The sequence below is a fragment of the Oenanthe melanoleuca genome, chromosome 24 (assembly GCF_029582105.1).
Source record: "Oenanthe melanoleuca isolate GR-GAL-2019-014 chromosome 24, OMel1.0, whole genome shotgun sequence".
Lineage (NCBI taxonomy): Eukaryota > Metazoa > Chordata > Aves > Passeriformes > Muscicapidae > Oenanthe > Oenanthe melanoleuca.
The window spans coordinates 1,967,779-1,991,370 of NC_079357.1; the positions used below are offsets into that span (position 1 = coordinate 1,967,779).

At 60.7% G+C, this 23,592-nt stretch overlaps 3 protein-coding genes across 6 annotated transcripts; all 3 read left to right on the top strand.

Annotated features, from left to right (window-relative positions):
• The first annotated feature begins 709 nt into the window (after positions 1-709).
• On the top strand, positions 710-11,468 carry ABCG4 (ATP binding cassette subfamily G member 4). The gene is made up of 14 exons (XM_056509686.1): positions 710-942; positions 2,978-3,095; positions 3,167-3,299; positions 3,503-3,553; positions 3,664-3,809; positions 4,035-4,158; positions 4,310-4,424; positions 4,573-4,709; positions 4,790-4,888; positions 4,983-5,151; positions 5,653-5,753; positions 5,899-6,057; positions 6,152-6,270; positions 7,065-11,468. The coding sequence occupies exons 1-14, from the start codon at positions 714-716 to the stop codon at positions 7,288-7,290; spliced, it is 1,926 nt and encodes a 641-aa protein (XP_056365661.1). The 5' UTR covers positions 710-713; the 3' UTR covers positions 7,291-11,468.
• A 954-nt stretch (positions 11,469-12,422) lies between these two features.
• NLRX1 (NLR family member X1) lies at positions 12,423-18,850 on the top strand. Of its 2 annotated transcripts, none has more exons than XM_056509680.1 (10): positions 12,423-12,806; positions 13,316-13,422; positions 13,521-13,648; positions 13,796-13,856; positions 14,216-14,313; positions 14,502-15,118; positions 15,475-16,889; positions 17,693-17,779; positions 17,864-18,115; positions 18,213-18,850. In XM_056509680.1, exons 3-10 carry the CDS (start codon positions 13,528-13,530, stop codon positions 18,529-18,531), a joined length of 2,970 nt encoding a protein of 989 aa, XP_056365655.1. In that variant the 5' UTR covers positions 12,423-12,806; positions 13,316-13,422; positions 13,521-13,527; the 3' UTR covers positions 18,532-18,850. The 2 variants fall into 2 exon arrangements, with proteins under 2 accessions (XP_056365655.1, XP_056365656.1); XM_056509681.1 differs by having other exon boundaries at positions 12,488-12,806; positions 15,595-16,889.
• Positions 18,405-22,972, top strand: NHERF4 (NHERF family PDZ scaffold protein 4). Of its 3 annotated transcripts, none has more exons than XM_056509685.1 (10): positions 18,405-18,489; positions 19,837-19,864; positions 20,079-20,143; positions 20,599-20,810; positions 20,939-21,125; positions 21,208-21,344; positions 21,418-21,622; positions 21,794-21,990; positions 22,106-22,276; positions 22,432-22,972. In XM_056509685.1, the coding sequence occupies exons 2-10, from the start codon at positions 19,854-19,856 to the stop codon at positions 22,474-22,476; spliced, it is 1,230 nt and encodes a 409-aa protein (XP_056365660.1). In that variant the 5' UTR covers positions 18,405-18,489; positions 19,837-19,853; the 3' UTR covers positions 22,477-22,972. The 3 variants fall into 3 exon arrangements, with proteins under 3 accessions (XP_056365660.1, XP_056365659.1, XP_056365657.1); XM_056509684.1 differs by lacking the exon at positions 18,405-18,489 and adding an exon at positions 18,939-19,435; XM_056509682.1 differs by lacking the exon at positions 18,405-18,489 and adding an exon at positions 18,939-19,245.
• The last annotated feature ends 620 nt before the right edge of the window (positions 22,973-23,592 follow it).

The window sequence follows — 23,592 nt, forward strand, 5'->3', positions numbered from 1 at the left end:
CATGGCCCCAGTTCAGTGCTGGCCTGGCCTCTGAGGCTGTGCTCTAGGAGCACGGAAGGTGAAATGATGAGCCAAGGAAGGCAGAGGAGGAATGGCAGCAGCAGGGCCCCCTCCCTGTTCTGTTAAGGCTCTCCCAGCAAGCCCGGGGGACCCCAGGGACTATGTGAGGGTCTGATGGATCCAGGGCTGCTCTGCCCCAGGAGCACGGCGTGCTTTGTCCACAAAAGCAGCTGGAATAATCTGCTTGTTTAGGATTTCATAGCTCTGTTCCCTAAGGCCAGGGCAGGGCTGGATCCCGGTGAGTCCTTGGGGATGTGCAGGTATAGGGCAGGACATCAGCTCCCCCACCTCCCACCCTGCACTCAGCGGGACAAATGGGACTGGAGCAGGGAGCCACGGGGCTGGGGGAGCTGAGCAGCTCCGGCAGCAGAGCTGGACCAAGCTGCAGGAGGTGCATGAATTATTGACTGTGGAGCTGAACAAAATCCTGCTGTTCCTCGCCCTGAGCCCCTCAGCGCAGGCTCAGCATCCCTGGCTGGGTCCATCCTTCCAGCCAGATGTGGCTGCTGGCCGCAGCTGGGCGGAGGGGACGGTGAGGCCTGGAGCCAGCAGGGGAAGGAGAGAGACGGGGCTGGCTGTGGGCTGGTCCCTGCAGTGCCTGGAAGAGGGAGCCCGCTGCGAGCCGATCCTGTGGCTCCCCACAGAGCAGCAGGATGGCGGAGAAGGGCATGGACCCCGCCTGCGTCTCCATCGCCCTGGAGGACACGGTGTGCCACGCCGGCCCCCCGGACGCCCCCCTGCTCACCACCCACTTGAAGAAGGTGGAGAACCACATCACAGAGGCCCAGAGGTTTTCCCACCTCCCGAAGCGCTCGGCTGTCAACATCGAGTTCATCGACCTGTCCTACTCCGTGCGGGAGGGATCCTGGTGGAGGAAGAGAGGTGGGAGCTGGAGGTGGGGAAGGGCAGGGAGGGGAGGGGAGGGGAGGGCACCTGCAGGGCTCCCACAGCCCGTTCCCGTCCTGCATGCCATGATCTCACCCTGCTCTGCCCAGTGCCAGGGGCTCTTTGTGGCTGGCTCTTCGTGCTGGGTGGCAGGAGGAGGCAAGGCTCGTGTCCCCAGCAGTTGCTGTGTGCCTGCGCTGGGCAGTGCCAGGGGAGGGCAGGGGTGCTTCTCTCCTTCCAGGGAAACCTCCGGCCAGGGCAGATACCCCGGGGCGGGATGGGTTTGCCCAGCACTGCTGTTTGGGTATGACGGCCCAGCTCAGAGCCCGGCAAGGAGAAGGTGTGGTTAGTGGGGGATTTCCTCTCCCCGTGCAGCCCAGGCCGTGGCTCCTTCCCTGTGTGCGACTCTGGCCGAGAGCTCAGGGAGGGGAGAGGGGAGGCAGATGGCGGCTGGTGGGTGGTAGTCTGCTTTAATTAGCGCTCTCGGTTAATGGGATGCCAATCAGGCAGCCCGATAAGATGGAGGGTGATCTGCAGAGGAGGCAGTTGGGGACGAGTGGGGCCCGAGATCACAGGGCTGCTCGGTGAGGGGCTCTGCCAGCCAGGAGGGGCGGATGGGGCTCTGCCCCTGTCCCCAGGCTGTGCAGGGACACCGAGGCGCTGGAACCCGGTGGGAGCAGCCCTGACATCCGCCGGGATGATGCCTCCCTGTTTATCCGGGATGCTGAGGAAGCATCCCAGGAGGATGCACGGCACAGCCGCGGGCTGGCCAGGGCGGATTGTGCCGGAGCACCCAGGAGGGAGCCGGCTGCTTGCCAGCGGGCCAATGCCCTGCAGGGAGGGAGGGGGAGCCGGAGCAGGTGGGAGCAAGGCGCGGGGTCCCGGTGTCACTGGGATGGCGGTGGGAGGGATGCTTTCCTCATTCAGGCAGGGCTGGCGGTGGCTTTGGCCACAGCCCCCCGCTCCGGCTGGCCCGCTGTGCCGAGGCAGGAGGTTACTGGCAGTCAATGAACGTGAGTAACCGCTGCGCAAGCTGCAGTGGCGCCGACGTGAGCAGCATGCGCGGTGCGGAGCCTGCGCTGCCGGGGGCTGCTGGCCCTGCTCGCCGCTGGCCACCCTCAGCAGCCCCCCTCGCCCTCCCCTGGCCGCCCCTCTGCCCGCGGGACCCCCTCCTGCTGGGGCTCCTGACCTGAAAGGTGCTGGATGAGCTTCCCTGGGGATGGACGAGCCCCAGGGCATCCCAGCGAGGTGGGACTGTGAGCGGGCTGGCCCTGGGGCTGCCCCAGCTTGGTTTGGTTGCCCCAGTTTGGGTTTGTTGCCCCAGCTTGGGTTCGTTGCCCTTGCCCCACTGGGGTTGTCGGGGGCACAATTCCATGACGGGGATGCTCAGGCTCGGTCCATGGTGCTTTCACCCCCTATCCCATTGCTGCATAGCCAGGGCTCCATTTCAGGGGCAGCTCCTGAGAGCCTGAGGCTGTGCTTGTTCCTTACTGCCGACACACCATGTTCCTTCTGCCAGAAAATGCTAATCAGCCGCGTTTAAAGCAGAGATAATTCCAGGTCTGATTAGCAGTGGCTGCTGCCGGGTGCCACAGCGTGAATGCCAATGAAGGCAACAGCCGGATTGGGAATTCTGCCTGCCCCCCGCTGCCCTCTCCGCGCTGTCCCTCCCCCCGGCCTCAGGGATCAGCATCTGAAGTCATGCTCAGGACCAGTGTCACAGCCTGGTAATCTTCCTCAGCAGCTCCGTGACCTGACCCGGGGATTTCCCTGGTCTTTGCTGTGATCCAGGTCGGGAGCTTCTCCAGCGCTGGGAACCAGTGGGACCAGCCAAGCACCAGGGGCAGGGATCTTGCTGGAGGTGACAGCGTGGTGTCACTGTGGCCACAGCCCTGGGCATGCTGACGGAGACACCTCCAGGCACACACAGCCCTGGCATGGCACATGGAGGTCCTGAGGTGCTGGGATGGCATCACAGACCCTGTAGCAACGCTGCCCTGGGAAGCCAAACCCTGCTGCTCTCTCCCTGCAGGGTACAAGACTCTCCTCAAATGCCTGTCAGGGAAGTTCTGCCAGCGGGAGCTGATTGGGATCATGGGCCCCTCGGGAGCTGGGAAATCCACACTAATGAACATCCTGGCTGGCTACAGGTGAGGCTGGGGGGAGCCGGGGGGCTGGGGGTGCAGGGCTGTGCTGCATCCCCCACGCCTGTTTCCTGCAGGGAGACTGGGATGAAGGGGCAGATCCTGGTGAACGGGCGGCCGCGGGACCTGCGCACCTTCCGCAAGATGTCCTGCTACATCATGCAGGATGACATGCTGCTGCCACACCTCACCGTGCTCGAGGCCATGATGGTGAGCTCTGGGGGACACCCCGGGGGCTGTCTCCTTGTGGGCACTGAGCCCACACCCACATCAGGCATTTCCAAGGGCTCTGGGAACAAAATCCTGCTGTCTGTGCACCCTCCATCCTGAGCTGATGGGGCGGAACCATGGCGCAGCCAGTTCTGTTCCCTTCATCTGACAGTCGTGTCTCCCTGGCCATCCTCTCCCTGCAGGTCTCTGCTAACCTGAAGCTGAGTGAGAAGCAGGAGGTGAAGAAGGAACTGGTGAGTGCTGAGGAGGGTGGGCTCCCCAAGATGGAGAGCAGGGGATGGTGAGGATGAAGGGAGGTGGCAGGGACGGGATGAAAGTCCATGGGAACCCTTGTCTGTCACAGGTGAATGAGATCCTGACGGCCCTGGGGCTGCTGGAGTGCTCGTACACCCGCACCAGCTCGCTGTCGGGGGGCCAGCGCAAGCGCCTGGCCATCGCCCTGGAGCTGGTCAACAACCCGCCCGTCATGTTCTTCGATGAGCCCACCAGGTGAGGCCACAGCAGCTCCAGCCCTGCCTGCCCAGCTGGGCTGCCCTGCTGGCGTGGCCAGTGCCCTCTGCTACCCCCTGAGCAAGGGATGGCACTGTGCCCCTGAGGCTGATGCTCTTCTGCATCAGTCTGAGGGAGGGGAGGAGAGTGGGGGCATCTTTAGGATGTTCTTCTCCCCCTCTCAACTCTCCCCTTCTCTCTCTGCTGTCTCTTTCTCCTCCACAGTGGTCTGGACAGTGCCTCCTGCTTCCAGGTGGTGTCCCTGATGCGGTCCCTGGCTCAGGGTGGGCGCACCATCATCTGCACCATCCACCAGCCCAGCGCCAAGCTCTTCGAGATGTTCGACAAGGTTTGGGCTGGGACAGGGTCCCTCTGGCCCCAGAGCCAGGAGAGAGGCCGTGGGAGGGGTGGGCTGCAGGCATTTGAGCTGGGGCTTGTGTCTGGCGAGGGTGGCCTGTGTGGTGACAATGCACCTGCCACATCCTGGCTTTCCCTTGCAGCTCTACATCCTGAGCCAGGGCCAGTGCATCTTCAAGGGTGTCGTGACCAACCTCATCCCCTACCTGAAGGGCCTCGGCCTCCACTGCCCCACATATCACAACCCTGCTGATTTCAGTGAGTGTCCCTACCCCGGCACAGTGGCAAGATCCAAACCCAGTGGTGGCCCAAGGTTGCCCCCAGGTTGCCCCAGAGGGACACCATGCCCTTGCTGTCAGGTGCTGGTTGGCTCAGCACCTCTCAGGGGTCCTGTCCTCCTCCACAGTCATCGAGGTGGCCTCAGGAGAGTACGGGGACCTCAACCCCGTCCTGTTCCGCGCTGTGCAGAACGGGATGTGCACCATGGCAGAGAAGAAGAGCAGCCCTGACAAGGCAGATTCGTCGTGCCCACCGTGTGGGACGGTGAGTGGGGCTCAGAGGAGCCTCCTGTGCCAGCAGGGGATCCATGGTGTGAACCTGACCCACGTCCTGTGGTCTTGCAGGACGTGGATCACATTGAGAGCCACACATTCGCCACCAGCACCTCGACTCAGTTCTGCATCCTCTTCAAGAGAACCTTTATCTGCATCCTGAGGGACACGGTGAGGGCTGGGCTCTTTGGGGGCAGCAGCTTTGGGGGTCTGCTGCTGCTTTGGGGTGTTTCTGGGGCCTTGCTGAGCCCCCCTGTGCCTGCAGGTGCTGACCCACCTGCGGTTCATGTCCCACATCTGCATCGGGGTGCTCATCGGGCTGCTCTACCTGCACATCGGCAACGACGCGGGCAAGGTCTTCAACAACACCGGCTTCCTCTTCTTCTCCATGCTCTTCCTCATGTTTGCTGCCCTCATGCCCACCATCCTCACCTGTAAGGAGCTCCCTGCCCCAAAACCCCCTCGCTGCTCCCAGCTGCTGGGGTGCTCCTGGGCAGGGTGTGGGGAGCCAGAGGGGTTGGGCAAAAGGGGGGAAATAAGAGAGAAGAGAAAAAAAAATTAAGAACAAGGGGAAACCTTCTGTTTGCCTGTATTGCAGTTCTGCTCTTTATTTGGCTATAATTTATCTATTTGGCCCTTGCTGGGTCAAAGCAGAATGCTGGGATTTTAAATTTTTATTTTTTTAATCTGAGAAAATGTACTTTCTGCTTCCCTTCTTTGCTTAAAAAGCCCCACCCAAGCTGAGTTTTCCACGTGGAAATTTCCCATATCAGTCACTGATTTTTTTTCCCCAATGAAGGTTTGAGCACCCTGTCATGACACAGGCAGGGGAGTTACCTGGTGCATCCCACCTGCCTGCACCAGGGTGGGTGGGAGAGGGGCTGGAGCACCCCAGGGCAGGGAATTGCTTTATTTCACTCCTTGTTTCCCTGCAGTCCCCCAGGAGATGACCGTGTTCCTGAGGGAGCACTTGAACTACTGGTACAGCCTCAAAGCCTATTACCTGGCAAAGACCATGGCAGATGTGCCCTTCCAGGTGAGCTTTCCGTGGATTCAGCACCACCCTGGCGCTGATGTGGCACAGCCAGTTCCCCCCCAGTGGCCCAGGCTGGCCAGGGAGCTGTGTGGGGTGGGGATGGCCCAGCAGGCCTGTGTCACTGTGTCACCTGTGTCCCCTGCAGGTGATCTGCCCCATTGCCTACTGCAGCATCGTGTACTGGATGACGGGCCAGCCCCCCGAGGCCACGCGCTTCCTGCTCTTCTCTGCCCTGGCCACCGCCACCGCCCTGGTGGCCCAGTCCCTCGGGCTTCTCATCGGAGCTGCTTCCACTTCCCTGCAGGTCTGATGGGGCTTTGCCTCTTCCCTGTCCCTGTGACCATTTGTGCTGCCCACAGGCGGGCAGGGACGTGACCCCGCTGGCCTCTGCTCCCCAGGTGGCGACTTTTGTGGGACCCGTCACTGCCATCCCCGTGCTGCTCTTCTCGGGCTTCTTCGTCAGCTTCAAGACCATCCCCACCTACCTGCAGTGGAGCTCCTACGTCTCCTATGTCAGGTGGGCCCCCAGCTCTGGCCAGAGCTCCCTGTGCTGGGGTTCCTGGTGACCCTGGGGGTGACCTGGTGTCCTGGTTTGAAGGACAGGTGTCTGCCAATAAAGGCAGGAGCTTCTCTTTGAAATGGAGAATGTAAACCCACTCCTTCCAAATTATTGTAATTTTGAAATTAAGGGGTTCTCAGGCAAAGAGATGGGAATTAGGAAGAACAGTTCTTTACTAGGAAAATTAAAATAGAAATGCAGTATTACACAGAACAATCCCAACCCTGCCAGAGTCAGAATCCAAGCTGACACCCGTCAGTCAGTCAGGGTGTTGGCACAGTCCCATTCAATGGTGGCTGCATCCTCCTGCAGGGGCAGATGTGGTTCAGCTGGAGCAGTGCTCCTGGAGAAGTTTCCTCTGAAGCTCCAGGGATGATGTGGAAAGGTCTGGTTTTCCTCTGGAATCCAGTGGAAAGAAGGTGCCTTGGTGTCCAAAATCTCAGTTTTTATCTGGGTAGGAAAGGCTTGGCTCCTCCCCTGGCTGGAGCATCTCCCAGTGGGATGATGGAATTTTATCAGTCATGCCCTGGGACTCACTGGCCATTAACAGGAGATATCTCCTGGAGGGAGGATGGGCTGTGGGATGATAAAGATGATTGCCCAGCTGGTTTAAAGATGGCCCATGAGCAGATAATATGTGCCAGGAGATCAGGGGCACTGCCCCAGCTGGGTTAACAGATGGTGACAGAATTCACATTTCTGGCCACATCAACCCAACACACCTGGTGACCCTGGGCTGTGCTGTGCCCTAGGTATGGCTTCGAGGGCGTCATCCTCACCATCTACGCCATGGAGCGCGAGGATCTGGAGTGCCTCGAGGACTTCTGCCCATTCCAAAAACCCATCAAGATCCTGCAGGAGCTGGATGTGGAGGAGGCCAAGCTCTACCTGGACTTCCTCATCCTGGGCATCTTCTTCGTCATCCTGCGGCTCCTGGCTTACCTGGTGCTCAGGTACAAGGTCAAGTCTGAGAGATAAAGGGGCCGTGGGGCCCCGGTGCCGCTCCCGGGCCTGGCCTGCTGGGAGAGATGTTCTGCAGATGGACACGGCGCTCCTGCAGGTCCCAGACCGTGGTGGAGGCACTGGGAGGTGCCAGCCAGGCCTGGCTCAGTCGAGAAGGGTTTTGAGACATCTCGGAACTGTTTTAACCTTTCCACACACTCTTCATTGCAAAACGTTTTGTACAGCCCTGGCATGTGCCACCCTCCCCCCAGGACCCGCGAGCCCCACGGAGCTTGGGTCCCCTCTCGTTGTCCCTGCTGCCCTGGGGACACCAGGGACAGTCCTGCAGAGGTGGCTTGTGCTGAGCACGAGGAGCCTGCCCCGTGCAGGGGGAGCAGAGGGCTGGGGCTGGGCTGGGCAGGAGGAAAGAGCTGCACAGTTGGAAGCACAGCCCATGGTCCCACTCCTCATCCTGGCCAGCAGCGTGAGTCAGTGCTGAGAAGAGCCATAGGAGAAGTTGCACAAGGCTTTAGTGTTTCCTGTCACCGTAGCCACAGAGATTGCTGCATCCCTTTTTCCTTTCTAAGCAAATCCCCCTTCTTTTTTTCCTTTTGTCTTTATTTTCCCCCTTGTTTTTTTTTTTGTTTTTTGTTTTTTTTTGGTTTTTTTTTGTTTTTTTTTTTTGTTTTCCCCCACAAACCCCACTGCATCCCAGTCTTCATGAAGGGGAAAAGGAGCCAGCAGGCAGAGAAGGACTGGGGGCTCTGTCTCAGACTCCTGCTGGGACACCATCCTCAGAGCTGGGATCTTCAAACCAGGGTCTGTGGGAGCAGGACAGTGTTCTCAGACCCTAGGGAGGCTCACATTCAGTCCCTGTTGTCTCTGGGGTCAGAGACAAGAGGGTCTGAACCAAATCAACCAACACTGAGAGAAGTGACTGTTCCCTTGCACGGAGCAAGGGGGATTCAGGTTCCCACACCCTGCCAGTTCCAGGAGGCTGAAGAGCAGGGCTGGGCTGGGCTGTGTCATCACTGGAGCCTCTGCTGCAGGAGCAGAGCTGGCCCTGAGCCCTTCCCTGCAGCCTCTCTTCCCCAGCACCAGCAGGGCTGTCTCAGCAGGACAGGGCGGACGAGCCTCGCTCAGCACCGACTGTGCAAGGAGGGGATGCCAAGGACACCCAGCCTGTCACAGTGCCAGCCCCCAGGGTGACACTGTGCAGAAGGGGGTCCCAGCGGTGTCTGAACTGGAATCCAGGTGAGATCCCAGACTGGTTTGTTTGCAGTGGGCAGCCTGGACACTGGGAAGGCTTTTGCACTTTGTGACTGGTGGAGGAAAAGGTCCCATTTGGCACGTGGCTCGGGTGGCTGCTCCAAAGTCGCACACCTTGCAGAGGGAAGGCAACTCAGCACCTTGCTGGCTCTCCAGAGGAACTGAGCTGAGCCCAGAGCTGGTGGGGCATCTGCACATGCTGCTGTGCTGGGAACACAGCGCCCTGCTTGCCTGCACAGCACAGGCTCCGTGGGAGTGCTGCCACTGCTGGCACCGGGCTGCACTGTCACCCACAGACACGGGAGCCCAAAGGGTTTTGGTGAGCACAGAGGGGGAGGCAGCCCTGCCCCACCCTGGCAGGCTGGCCCTGGTTCAGGTCAGCCTGGAGCATCCTGCTCCTGGCACTTGGAGCAGCAGGGATTGCAGGGCAAGTGCCAGATTGCAGCAGAGGAATTCCTGGAGGCCGCTCTTTGGTTTTGCTGGCTTGGGTTGGGGCTGCACAGCAGAGCCTGGCTGGGCTGGCCCTGCTGCTGGGCACTGAGTTTGCTCTGCCTGGAGAGCAAATATTTGGCCATGGGGCCCTCTGGCACAGAGGGCTGGAGGCAGGACACACCCTGCTGCCCTTTCCATGCTGAGCATCGGGGTTTTCCCCAGGTTGTTGTCTGACTTCTCACTATCACAAAACTCCCCTCTGCTCCTGGACCATCCCCCAGTGCCGTGCTCTGCAGTGGAGCTGTGCCAGCTGGAGTGGAGGGCTGCAGTGCTGCCAGCCACAGCCACAGGGGCACGGGGGAGTGGGGGACAGTCGCTGTGCCTGCTCTGTCACGGGGTGCACGGATGGGCAGGGAGCTGGGGGATGTGGGGCTGTCACCCTTCTCCATCTCCTTGTCCCTGCAGCTGATGGGGCTGATGCTCTGCGTCTGTCCTGCTCTTGGGCGGGGACTAGTTGAGCCTGGCCCAGCACAGAGCATGGCTGGGCTGAGGTTTTTCCCTGGGTGGATCCAGATGCAGGAGGTGCCAGTGGGGCAGCTTTGCACAGCTCCTGCTCCCTCCCTGGCATTTGGGGCTCTTGTGAGGGGTCCTGTCCTCTGCACCCTGGAGGTGCTGCTGTCCCCAGCACACCTGGACACCCCTGTGCCACCACAGCCAGGGCCACCACTGCTCCCAGGAGGACCCAGACAAGATGGACTAGTGTGTGGAGCAAAGGGGCTACCAGCTGGCACCAGTGACTGCCACTGCCCGTGTCCCCCACACACAGGGAAGGGTTTGTTGACCAGGCTCTGCTGCCTGCAGAGAAATGCTGTGGAACAGGCTTGGAGCACCCTGCCAGGGCAGGTGGTTCCCAGTGCCTGGGATGCACTGGATGCACTGATAGCACCCCAGAGTGCCCAGGAGGGCTCAGCACAGCCTGTGCCCATCAGATGCAGTGTCCTAGCTGAGCAGGTATGTGGCCACTGCGGGGCAGAGGGCCAGGACAAACCCTGGAGCTGCAGGATGGCTGTGCCTGAGCTGGGCAAGGGCTCTGGGGAGTGGGGGTGATGGGGCTCCTCCCCGAGGCAGCAGGACACAAATGAATGTTTGTCTAAAGGGGCTGATGGGTGAGGGATGTGGCACAGGGCAAAGACCCCCTCAGTGCTGCCTGAGGAGCTGAGCCAAGGTGCCACTGTCCCTTCCCTCCCTTCAAGGACAGTCCCAGAGGTGGTGGGAGGTGCAGGGACATGCAAGGAGAAGGAGCACGTTTGCACTGAGCACCCTGGGGTTTATTGCCTGGGTGGTCCCTGCAGGAGCAGGGCAGGAGGGGTTTTCTCTGCCCAGGCACGGCACAGGGACGGGGTGCAGCCATCCTGCTCCAGGGGCCCTTAGGGAAGCAGCAAGGATGCACTTTATCAGAGCAGGGAAGCAGAGCTGTGAGTGCTTCTGGCTGCAGGAATCCCACGAGAGAACGTGGCTGGATAATCAGGAGGAGCGTGATGGAGGAGAGCAGGATTCTCCCCCCACACCTCCTCTCCTGCCCCTGCCTTCCCTTGTGATGCACTTTGAGTGGATGAGGGTGGGGTTCAAGCTGTGGCTCTGGCTCCCTGGGAACACCAGGTGAGCCTCAACCCACCAAAAACTGCTTCAGCCCTCAGGCCCATGGCTGGGTCAGGTCCTGCCTCTCATGAGAGATGGCAGGCAGGGCTGTGGCCATCACCCCCATGCATGTCCAGGCCACCTTTGGCACACGCACAAGAAGAGCAAACGCTTCATCACCTGGCTGGGGTTTGCTGGAGGGGAGACTGGGCTAGAACAGGGAGGGATGGGGCTTCTCCCAGGGTGTCACCCCTCTCCCAAATCAGGCAATAAAACAGTGTTTCCTTCTCACTGTGTGTGGACACCATTTGTCCTGCCCCTCTGCCGTGGGCAGCCTGGATCTCTGTGTGTCCCTGCCACGCTGGACCCCGTGGTTTCCCAGCTCTCCACACGTGCAGAGCAGGCTGGGCATTGGGGGGCACGAGAGAGAAGTGCAGCCACTGAAACTCACATTCCCACCAGAGCACAGGTGTGAGCCCCTTTCTCCCTGTGACAGCTTGCCAAAATGAGATGCAGGTGACAGCTCAAAGGCTGAGGGAGACTGCTGGCACAGCTCTGTCGTGGGTGGCATTTGCCCAAATCTTTCTGCCTTGCTGGAGGAGGCTGTGGAGCAGGAGCAGGGCGCTGCTGCCCACAGGTGCAGCCTGGCAGGAACCAGGCAGGTGGAGGTGAGGCCCTGGGCTCTCAGGGGGCTGCACAAGCAGGTAAGTGCCCCGCAGGGACGGGGTGCCAGGTCCAGCTTGCTGCTGGCGCTCACCAGCGCCCAGAGGGTCCCGGGAGCTGTTGGGCAGGAGGAGCTGTTGTGGTTTGTGTCGGTGTTTCCGAGATGCCAGCTGTACTTGTTGGGTTTCACACATCAATAAAACTTATATTTATAGTGTACTGCTGGATGTATCTCATTCCTGAGAGGCTCGAGGGTGTGATGGAGGGAGTTGAATTTGGGGTGCAAAAATAATTTTTAAATACCCTCTATTGGTGAAGTGGAGCTTAAAACCTGAAAGTGTTACCAGGTGGCTCAAGATGAGACCTTAGGGTAGATTCAGAAGTACTGTGAATGCTCACTTTAAAAAAAAAAATCTATTATTACTTTTATCAATATGTCAATGGATTAACTAGAAGTTCTGGTATTGCTGGAGTCATTTTTACAAACCGCTTAATAACTTTTTGTAACAAAAGTATTGAGAAGAGAAACCAAGTATTTCCTGCTTGTAAAATCTCCAAACATCGTTTGGCAGCTTTACCTCAATCCCAACACCCCTGGGTGGGCTGGCACTTCCCTGGACAGCATCCAGGGGCTGAGAAGGTGAGTGTGGCCCCAGTGACACAGCTGTCCCTTGCTGGGTGGCCAGAGGGGGTGTGCCAGCAGCAGAGGGCAGGTACAGGTGTGGGTGTTGGTGTGTGTTAAACATCACGTGTGTTAAACAGGTTCAAGCAGGCTCTGCCTGGCTGGAGCAGGCTTGGAGCTGTCGCAATCCGTGCAGGGTTGTGTGTAATAACAACAAGCGTGAGAAGCTAAAGAAGCACTTTATTGAAAAGCTGAACCATATTTATAGAATGGTTCACAAGCCTCAAACAGGACAGTAATTCATTGGAGAAATGAATAGGAGAAAACATCTCCTGTCATGTACAACATGAAGCTGTTTCTTAGTCAATACCAGGTGTTAATCTCTATTTATTAATTCCTTTCTGTTTACCAGACAGTTATCATCCTGAGAAAGGCTCAGGCTGGAGCTGAGTTGTTGTCACAGCCTGGGAAAATCCTCCCAGGCTGAGAAAAAGAACTCAGAGCCTGAAAAAGGCCTGGCACACTCTGCCTGGGCCTTCAGCAGTGTCCACACGGAGCCTTCTCCCGCTGGGCGGGATCCTCTCCAGAGCAGAGCCCGTCACTGCCGGCTCCGCTCGCAGCAGCTGGCGATGCAGAGCCGCCAGATGTGCCCGCAGCACATCTGGTAAAGGCGCAGCTGCCCCGTTCGCTGCGCACCCTGCGGGTGCTGCTGCCGGCCTCCAGCCGCTCGCAGGCTGCTCGGGCTGCTGGCAGCCCCGGCCGCGGGGCGGGACGGGCACGATGGCGTTGCAGGAAGCTCTGCCGGCAGAGCAGCCGCCCCCGCAGCCCGCCGTGCCCGGGGCTCGCAGGGCAGCTCCGTGCGCCCCCTGAGCCCGGCAGCTCCGGCACAGGCAGCTCGGCTTTCCCGGCTGGAATCCTGCTGGATGAGGTAACCCCGCCGCTGTCGCTGTCGCTGTCGCTGTCACTGCTCGGTGGCAGCCCGGCCGCTGTCCCCGCACCCCCCCCGCCTCGCCATGGAGCTGGGAGGGCACAGCGAGTGCCACGGGGGTCCCGAGAGGGGTCCCCAAAGGGTTCTGCAGCAGGACGGCAGCACAGAGCCCCCGGCTCGGCAGGAGGGCCGGGAAGGGGCTGCCAGCCGGGCGAGGGACACGGTGGGGTTTGTTTCCCGCAAAGGTCGGGACATCTGTGCTCAAGGTCAGCTCCTCTGCCCGCGTCCCTTTGCCTGAGTTTCTCTATCTGGGTGATATAAAAAGGGACTGTAAACAGCGTGGCTTGTGGGAGGTGTGAGTGAGCGAGCTGTCACCCTGCTCATCCCTTTTTCTGCTGGGGTTTGCTAGCTGAGGTTTTAGGGCATGGGTTGGACTCGATGATCCTGAAGGTCTCTTCCAACTTAGTCATTCTGTGAATTCTGTGAATATCCCTCTCCCCCATTCCCAGGATGTCGGGGGCTGTGAGCACCACCCGTGCTCCTGGAGGATCGCCCTGCTGAGCCTGAGTCAGCGCCAGCACAGCCGGTTCTGCCGGACTGGACCACGCTGGGGAAGGTAAGGCTGGGCAGGGCTCTGCTGCAGCACATCCCCACAGCCCCCCGAGCTCTGCTGAGCACCCCGGAATTCCTCACCCACCTCCCCTCGTCTTTCAGGTGCAGGATGTCCCGGGCCATGCAGTGCCAGAGCTGCCTGCCCTGGGGCAGCTGGGCACAGCTGGCACGGTCCCTGGCAGGGAGCAGGGGCACCCGCAGTGCGTCCGTGTGTGCTGCTGCCGTGCCAGGTGAGCTGGGCTCTGTGCCTCTGCCACTCAGCCCTGTCCCCAGGGACATCCCTCCCCAGCTGTGCAGGGATGTGGGGCACCCTAGCAAGGCGGGCTGGGTGGTGGAGATGGTCATCCCTGACTGTGTGCATTCTTCCTCCCCTCCAGGTCCTGCAGGCAGGTGTTTCCTCAGGAAGATCCTTTCCAAAAGCAGCATCTCCCTCCCCAGGTACCATCAGTGCCACACATCTGGGGCTCTGCCACAGAACCTGGCTGGCTGAGCTGGTTGCCTTGGCACCAGGGGCACTGCTTTGCTTCCACCTAGAAAAACACCCAGACCCACCTCCCTGCCTGCTCTGACTCCAGCTCACCTCCTCTGCCTCACCTCGGGTTTTCTGGGAATGCACAGCCCATGGCTTGCTCACCTGCCTTCACCTCCCAGCCGTGCCCCTGTGCTCCCCCGTGCTGTGGGGAAGGAAGGGGTGAGCTGGCTCCTCTCAGCACTTCCCACAGCCTCACTTGTGACCTGCCCACCCTGCCCCAAGCAGGGTTTGGAGCTGCTCCCTGATGCTCTCCCTCCTCCTGCAGGGGCTGTGTTCGCTACCAGGGAGGCTCCCAGGAGAGCTCTGCCCAGCCTGGCTCCTCTCACCATGGTCAGTCCCAGCAGAGGACCGTGGCCTTTACTGGTGAGTTTGCAGCTCTGGTCTGGAGGGAGGGTCCTGCACAGCGGGGAGGGGGCAGCTGCTGTCCTGGGCAGTGTGAGGGTTTCCCATAACTGGGTGCTGTCCCCTCTCTGCAGTCGTTTGGGGCAAGCAACTTCCCTAGTCCCCCCAGCGAGCAATCCTTGTCATGTCCAACACCTTCCTCCTTCCAGGTGCCATCAAGAAGCACCAGAAGAGCCTGTCTGCGTGGTTCAGCCACCAGCCCAATGAGGAGAGGCAGTTCGGCCCTTCCTTCTCGCTGGACGCCGTCCACGTGGACCCAGTGATCCGGGAGAGCTCCCTGGAGGAGATTCTGAAGCCCTCCCCTGATTTGACCATCCAGAACCAGCTCCAGCAGCCCCTTAGGAAGGTTATCAGCCTGCACAACCTCTTTGACGTGGACGCCTGCGGGCGGCAGGTGAAGAACGTGGTGCTGTACGGCACCGTGGGCACGGGCAAGAGCACCCTCATCAAGAAGATGGTGGTGGACTGGTGCCACGGGCGCCTGCCCCGCTTCGAGCTGGTCATCCCCTTCTCCTGCGAGGACCTGTCCCACAGCCACGCCCACGTGTCCCTGCGCCGCCTCGTCACCAAGAAGTACCAGCACCTGCGGGACGTGGTGCCCGCGCTGGAGGCGTCCAACCTCAGGGTGCTCTTCATCCTCAACGGGCTGGAGCGCCTCAACCTGGATTTCCGCCTGGCTGGCACCGAGCTGTGCTGTGACCCCAACGAGCCCGTGCCTCCCTCTGCCATCGTGGTCAACCTGCTGCGGAAATACCTCCTGCCCGAGGTCGGTGTTGTGCTGGGGAAAGGTTGGGGGTGAGCCCTGAGGCATCACGGGGCTGCTGTGATCATTATTTGGCTGGGAGCAAGCAGGCAGCCTCTGTTCCTGGAGGGACTTGCCAAGGTGGCCTCATGTCATGGTGGGATCTTTGGGGAGGCCTGGTAAGCTAATAAAGGCTGTGATTTTCCAGATTTTATTTATGTCTAGGAGGGAATGGGGAAAGTTCTGTCCCCTCTGCCTGGGCCGAGTTTGATCCAGCAGCTTTGTGAATCCCAACATTTGGATGGGGTGATCCTTGTGCACCTCCCTATGGGTTATGCCCTGCTGAGCAGCCCCAAACTCATCCCTCCCCGTGTCCCCAGGCCAGCATCATCGTCACCACGCGCCCGTCAGCCGTGCGCCGCATCCCGGGCAAGTACGTGGGGCGCTACGCCGAGATCTGCGGCTTCTCCGACACCAACCTGCAGAAACTCTACTTCCAGCTGCGCCTCAGCCAGCCCGGCTGCTCGGGAGAGGAGAGCCAGCACCGCAGCTCAGCCGAGCAGGAGAACCTGGTGGAGATGTTGTCGAGGAACTTGGAGCGCCACAACCAAATAACGGCTGCCTGCTTCTTGCCTTCCTACTGCTGGCTGGTGTGCACCACCCTGCACTTCCTCTACTTCACCAGGACGGTTCCTCCCAGCCAGACCCTGACTGGCATCTACACCAGCTTCCTGAGGCTCAACTTCAGCGGGGAGGTGGTGGACAGCACCGACCCCAGCCACATCTCCATGATGAAGTACGTGGCCAAGACAGTGGGCAAGCTGGCCTACGAGGGGGTGATGTCCCGCAGGACCTGCTTCTCAGAGGAAGACCTGCGGCAGTGCTTCGAGGTGGAGATGAAGACTGAGAGCGAGCTCAACCTCCTGGAGGTTTTCCGCAGCGACGCCTTCCGCTTCTTCCTCAGCCCGTGCGTGCAGCCGGGCAAGGAGCACACCTTTGTGTTCACCATCCCCGCCATGCAGGAGTACCTGGCAGCCCTGTACGTGGTGCTGGGCGAGAAGAAGACCCTGGTGCAGAGGGTGGGGAAGGAGCTGTCAGAGGTCATCGGGAAGGTGAGCGAAGACGTGGCTGTGGTGGTGAACATCATCTCCAAGGTGCTGCCGCTGCGCTTCCTGCCCGTGCTCTTCAACCTGCTCAAGATCTTCCCTCGCTACTTCTCCCGGGTGAGCGGCAAGGACAGGGATGCCATTGCCCACACCATGGCGCAGGAGCTGTTCAAAGAGGAGGACTACTACAACGACGATGTCTTGGACCAGATCAACTCCAGCATCCTGGGCGTGGAGGGCCCCATGCGCCACCCCGACGAGGCCCCTGATGATGAGGTCTTCGAGCTCTTCCCCATTTTCATGGGCGGGATCCTGTCCCGCCGCAACCGCGCCATCCTGGAGCAGCTGGGCTGCTCCATCAAGAACCTGGCAGCCTTCGAGATCGCCAAGGCCATGAAGAAGACGGTGATCAGGAAGGGCCGCCGGGGCTTGCCCCCCTCCGAGCTCATGGACTACCTGTTCTTCCTGCACGAGTTCCAGAACGAGCGCTTCACGGCCGAGGCCGTCCGCTCCCTCTGCGCTGTCAACCTCTCCTCCGTCAAGATGACCCCTCTCAAGTGCTCTGTGCTGGCTTCTGTCATGAGCACCACGGGTCACGAGGTGGAGGAGCTGAACCTGACCTCCTGCAACCTGGACAGCGGCAGCTTGAGGACCCTCTTCCCTGTCCTGCTGCGATGCAAAGCTCTCCAGTGAGTACCACCTCCTCCTGCCCTGGGGCACTGCTCAAAATTTGGGTTCTTTCTCACCTCTGCCCATCACGGGGGTGCTTTAGGAGCCCAGGTATGGAAAAGCTGAGATCAGGCATGTTTATCCTCAGTGCAAACCTAGGGAACTACAGCTTCCAACATGCAACACTCGTGGTGCAGCCTTTCTAGGGCACTGCATGCTGGGATTTGCAGTCCCAGCTCACCCTCCCGCAGGAATTTTTGGGAAGTTCCCTGCAGCTGGTACAGGCTGGGCTGGCTGCCAGCTGTCCTGGCAGAACTGAGTCCCTTGGGGAAGTTACCCGGCATCCCCGTGTCGATAGCTCTGTGAGGAGTTTGCTGTCCCAAAGGTGGGAGTCTGGGCTGTGCAGATGTTCCCACACACATTCCAGAACATTTGTGGAGCTGCAGGTCTTCCTGCCGCCCAGGTGGTGGCGAGACGTGCTCAGCACAGATGGATCGGGCTGTGCAGCTGGGCTGTGCCGCATTTCCTTCCTCCAGATGCTCAGGAGGGCTTGATGGAGCCCTGATCCCTCCTCTGACCTTCACCCACCCCCTGAAGACTCCGCCATCCCCTTCTCCTTGCCCTGCTCCTGCTGGCACTGGCTCTGCTGGCTCATGTTCTGGTGCGGTGTCACCGTGCTCCCTTTTGGGGAGGAAACCTGGAGTGGCCTAGTTTGGGGAGCCCAGGGAGAACGGTGATGGGCAAAATGGAGCGGGCAGGGCTGCCAGGCTCACAGGTAACAGCCATTTTGTCCCTGTCACCCCCGTGTCTCTCTCTGCACCAGCCTGCAGCTCAACAGCCTGGGCTCCGACGCCTGCAAGGAAATTCGTGACCTGCTCCTGCATGACAAGTGCGTGGTGAGCAGCCTGCGGTGAGTACGGCCCCCGCCCCTGCACGACCCTGCCAGGGCTGCCCAGCACGTGCCTGGGCACTCCCTGAGCTCCCGTGTCCGCAGGCTGGCCAACAACCCCGTGGGCGAGCAGGGCGCTCGCTACCTGGCCGAGGCGCTGGCCAGGAACCGCTCGCTGACCCAGCTGTCCCTGCTGCACACGGCGCTGGGCGACCCCGGCGCCGAGGCCATCGCCCAGCACCTGCCTGAGAACCAGCACCTGCAGGAGCTCAACCTGGGCTACAACTCCCTGACGGACACGGCGGCCCTGCGCGTGGTGGAGGTGGCCAAGAGGCACGAGACGCTGGACAAAGTGCAGTGAGTCCGCTCTGCCGCATCCCTGCCCTTCTGCCCTGCCCTGTCTGCCTCTGTCCCTCCCCTCAGCCCTCACCAGCCTCTCCTGCTGCTTTCCCAGCCTCTACTTCAACGACATCAGTGAGGATGGCAAGAGGGCTCTCGACAGCCTGCGCATGGACCGGGACGGCGTCAGGGCTCTGGTTTTCCTCACGGCCGGCACCGACGTCTCCGATTACTGGTCCCACATCCTGAGCGTGGTGCAGAGGAACCTGCCCTTCTGGGACCGCGAGCGGGTCCGGCAGCACCTCGCCCTCCTGCTGCAGGACCTGGAGAGCAGCCGCAGCCAGACTGCCAATCCCTGGAGGAAAGCCAAGTTCCTGCGAGTCGAGAGCGAGGTCAAGAAAATGCTGGGGAAACTGCAGGATGGGAGCCTCTAAGCTGCTGCCCATCCACCAGCCAGGGGTGGGGCAGGGGAGTGTGCCCAGCAGCACGTTCCTTGTGCCCTGACCCACTCTGAGATGCTGGGTGGATGGTGCTGTCGAAGGTGCTGGGTGTGTGGGGCTCAGCCTCATCTGCAGGCGAGGCTGAAGTGTGGGAATGGGACAGAAACCAGGCCAGGAGCAAATGGGACTTGTTCTTCTGGGCTTGTGGAAAGCCAGCCCCTGCACCTCGGCCAGAGTGGCGGCAGGAGCAGGATTGGGGCTTGCCTGTGAATCTTTGGGGAGCATTAAAGTGCACCACTTTGTTTCCACTGAATCACACTAGTACCAAGACTTGATCTCCTCTTCGGGCCCTTCCTGGGGAGGGATGTGCAGCTGCCCCTGCAGCAGCTGCTTTGGAGGATTCTGCCTTTCCCCATCTCACAGCATCCGCATGGAGCAGCTCACCTCTGCTCCAGTGCTGAACCATTCTCCCCCTGTGTGTCCCCCTGGGAGCCACCAGGAGCTGTCCCCAAGCTGGGGGTCCCGGGATGCTGGTCCCTGCTCCCAGCTCCGACTGGCAGTGCCCTGGGGCTGGGAGGGCAGGGGAGACTCGGGGCTGTTTAACCATTAAACCTGGGGCGTCTTGGAAGAGGCGGGGACACTTCCCTGCCACTTCACCCTGTACCTTGCTCCCTCTGGCAATCCCTGCAGCCATGAAGCAAACGAAAGGTATGTGCCGGGGATCCTCTGGAGACCCTTCCCCACACACACGGGCCCTGCTGCCAGAGGGAGCACGACAGTGTCAGAGCCCAGGCAGCCTGTGGAAAGGAGCCCGAGGCTTGCAGGAAAATGTCTCCTTGTGGGGATGCTGGGGAGGAATGCCCTCCCCCTGGGTGTGGGGTTCCTTGTGCCCAAAGAGGTGTGGAGGGGTTTTAGGGGGGGTGTGTGCTGGGGAAGGTCTCTGTTTCCTTCTCCTGGCTCCAGCAGCTCTCTGGGGTCATGGTGAACCTTCTCACCTCTCACTGAAGAGCCCTGTAAACCCTCAGGGCTGAGCCACATCTGCTTGGCCCTGCTTTGGCCCCAGCAGTGAGTGCCCATTGGGCCTGAGCAGCAGGTGCTGCTGTTGGGAATGCAGGAGGACAGTGGTGGCAGGGCCAAGGAAGAACCTGTGCTGAGAGACAGAGGGGCTTGGGCACTGTGTGGGCTTGGCAAACCCCCTCCCCTGGCATGGCAGGCTCAGCCTGTGAGTGGACAAGCCCTGAGTGCTGGAGAGCTCCCAGCCCACCAGCTCCTGTGCTGACCTCTCCTCTCCCTCTGCAGGGCTCGAGGGAGACAAGATGTCCATCATGTAAGTGCTGATCTCCCCTTGACCAGGGGCTTCCTGGGGCTCGGGAGAGATGTGGGGAATGGTCTGAGAGGGAAATCCCCTCTGGCTTTGCCCAAAAAAGAGCCCCAGGCTCCAGCTGGCCCTTTCTGGGAGGATCAAGCTCCCCAAGACTGGGGGAGGCAGGGGCAAGGCCATCCTGCAATAATGTGGCCTCTCCTGCCCTTTATCATTTCAGAAAATTTGAATTTAACCCCAAAGTTGGGATCGACAACCCTGCCTTGACACTGACTGAGGACACGGGTAAATACACACCCTCATCTCCCAGGGAGTCCTTGTGTCTGCACGGGGTTGTGGCACCTGGGTGTCCCTGTGTCTCCATGGGGTTGTGGCACCTGGGTGTCCCTGTGTCTGCACGGGGTTGTGACACCTGGGTGTCCTTGTGTCTCCATGGGGTTGTGGCACCTGGGTGTCCTTGTGTCTCCATGGGGTTGTGGCACCTGGGTGTCCTTGTGTCTCCACGGGGTTGTGACACCTGGGTGTCCTTGTGTCTCCACGGGGTTGTGGCACCTGGGTGTCCTTGTGTCTCCACGGGGTTGTGACACCTGGGCACTGCTGGGGTCCTGAGCTCTCTCACAGGACCGGGGACCTGTGGGAGGTGAACACAGAAGGGATGAGCAGATCCCCAGCCCAGGGTGGGGTGGAGAATTGTGTGAGGATCCCTGCAGAGCCCTGCTCATGGGCTGTGACCCACACAGACAGTGAGGGTGTGGGGGAGCCTCGTTTCTACCTCCTGACCAAGGAGAACACGGAGACCTTCGGCTTCTGCCTGCACGAGGAGCTGGCGTGCCCTGGCCACGTCATCCGGCAGCTGGAGGTGGGAGGGGTGGCCCAGCGCAGGGGGCTGCAGGACGGGGACAGGCTGCTCCAGGTCAATGGCCACTTCGTGGATGACATGGACCACCTCAGGGTAAGCTGGGAGCATCCCATGGGAACACCCGGGTCCTCCCCAGCCAGGGGCACGGAGGATGCACGACCCTGCTGACCCCAGGGATCAGAGGGGTGCCTGCCCAGGGCTCACAGCCTGGGTCCTTGCAGGTGGTGCAGAAGATCAAGGCCAGTGGGAACCAGGTCCTGCTGGCTGTGTTGGATGGTGATTCCTACGAAGCAGCCAAATCCCTGGGCAGGGACCTGTCCCAGATGCTGCCCGATGACATCCGCCCGCGCCTCTGCCACGTCACCAGGGACAAAAGCGGCTTTGGCTTCAGCGTGTCGTGTCCAGAAGGTAAAGCAGGATGCTGCCACCACGAGCCTCCCTGCTGCAGCACCTCAGTCACCCCAAAGTGCCCCCTCTGCTCCTCCTGCAGGCACCAAGGGCACCTTCCAGCTGTCGGTGCTGCAGGACGGGCCAGCAGACAGAGCAGGGGTGCCACCAGGCTCCTGGCTGCTGGAGCTGAACGGGGACAGCGTGAAGAGCTACTCCCACACACAGCTCACCAAAAAGGTGCCTGCTCCTGGCATGGGGGGTGAGGGATGGGGCTGGGAGTGTCACTGAGCACCCTGTGCTTCCCATCCAGCTCAAGCAGAGCGGCAACAAGGTGACGCTGCTGGTGGCATCCAGTGCTGTGGAGGAGTTCTATCGCCTGCGGGGCCTGCGGGTCACGGCCGCCTTGGCTGACACCTCCAGGCTCCCCTTCAAGGTCCGGGAGCTGCACCTGGTGAAGGGTCCTGCTGGCTACGGGTTCCTGCTCAAGGAGGATGACTGCAGCTCGGGGGGAGTAGGTGAGAAGGGCTGAGAGGGGCGGTTTGCAGCTGAGCAAGGCAATTCTGAGGGTTGGGAAGAGGTGACAGCTCTGTGCCTGCAATGGGACCCTGTCCCCACCTGCACACGGGGCTCAGCAGAGGCAGTTCCCTGTGTGAGCCTGTCCCCCTGCCTGTGCCCCGCTGTGGCAGGCCAGTTCCTGTGGGATGTGGATGTGGGGCTGCCAGCTGAGCAGGCAGGGATGAAGGAAGGGGACCGTGTGCTGGCCGTGAACGGGGAGAGCATCGAGGGGCTGGACCACGAGCAGACCGTGCACAGGATCCGCGCACGCCAGGACCAGGTGACGCTGCTGGTCATCGACCCCGCTGCCGACGAGTTCTACCACTCGGTGGGTTTTGGGACATGGTCCTGCCCTGGCTGGGGAGCCCTGGGTGCTGCGAGGCTGCACATGGATGGGTGTTCTCCACAGCGGTTGTGTGTCCATCCCTCTCCTGCTCTCCCAGATCGGGCTGTCCCCCCTGCAGTTCTTTGAGGACAGTGATGCCGCCTCAGGCTCCTGCACGCCCTCCCTGCCCTCCCGGAGTGGCTCCCCTACACTTTGTGACGTGGAGGTGGGACCCAAGGGACCTGTGTCCTGGCTGATGGCTGCTGCCAACAGTATAGAGATCATACAGGTAACTCCTCAGGGCAGTGCTCTGAGTGCTGCCACCCTCCTATTGTGCCCATCCTGACATTTCTCTGGCACCTGTGATGCTGCCAGGAGGAGGCTGTGTGGTCCCCTGGCCACAGAAGCCAGGCAGAAAGATCCCTCTAACCTCTGTCCCCGCAGAGCCACCGCCAGGAGGAACAGACAAAGCTGTGCCAGGCATTCTAACAGCCCAGGAGCCTCTGGACAGGCTCTCCAACACAGCACCTCCACGTCCAGTCCCTCGGGGCTCAGCACTGCTCAGCATGGACCCTGCACACGCAGCTCCTGTGTCTCCATGCCTGGCTCACAGCATGACACTCCCAGGGACTCGTCTCTGCTCACCGAGGCTGGCTCAGAGCTTTTACCAACCACAGCGGCAGCTCCTTGTAACCTGACCACAGACCTGTGTCTTTGCCCGCCCAGCTACCTCCAGGAATTTCTCAGGACTTTGCACTGAAGCCCTTGCCCAGCTCCAGGCTCTGGGAGTTCCCAGGAGAGCTGAGGCACTGCCCTCTGCACCATGACCCAGGGAACTTGAGGGTTGGCTCAGGTCTGCACGTGCATGGACATCTCTCCTGTGCTTCTCCTCTCATGCTGTCCCTGAACCTGTGGGCAGTGAGTGTCCACCACCACCCTGTTCCTGCACCGCCCTTTTGGGGTGTGATTAAAGGACAAATGCACACTGCTGTTTGTGTGGGTGATGTTATGGACAGCACTGTGACTTGGCAGCACATCCCAGAGCCGGATCCATCCTCTCTTCCCAAGCCTGGAGTTGGGCAGTGGATGTAGGAAGCTCTCCAGGTGTGCTGCTGAGAGGGTAGGGGCTGAGAACCATCCTGAGAGCTCCTGGGCACTGTTACCTCCAGGAATTTGAGAGCAAACTCCATGGAGCAAACACCCCTTGTTCTCCATGGCCAGGGCTGTTCCTGAGGGTTCCCCTCACAGGTGACACATTTGGTTTGTGTCCTGCCAGGCTGTGACAATGCTGGGGGAGGGGGGCAGAGGGGATCCCAGCAGGGGAAGTTTCACCTCTCTGTGAGCGTGGGAGAGTGAAAACGAGCACAGAGTTTTGCATGTGGCCAAGAACCGCAAACCTCTGGCTGAGGTTTCACCTCGGCCCTTCTCGAGCACGAACGGAAACGCGATTCTGGAGCATCGCCCCAGCAGGCAGGGAAATTCTGTGTCCTCTGAGCTCACTGCAGGCATCTGGGCTGCAAGAAGTTCTTGTGCAGAGCCTTTGGCAGCTGACAGCTCGGGAGGGAGCAGGGCTGGCCAGCTGCAGGCTGGTTTGGGGCTGAATGT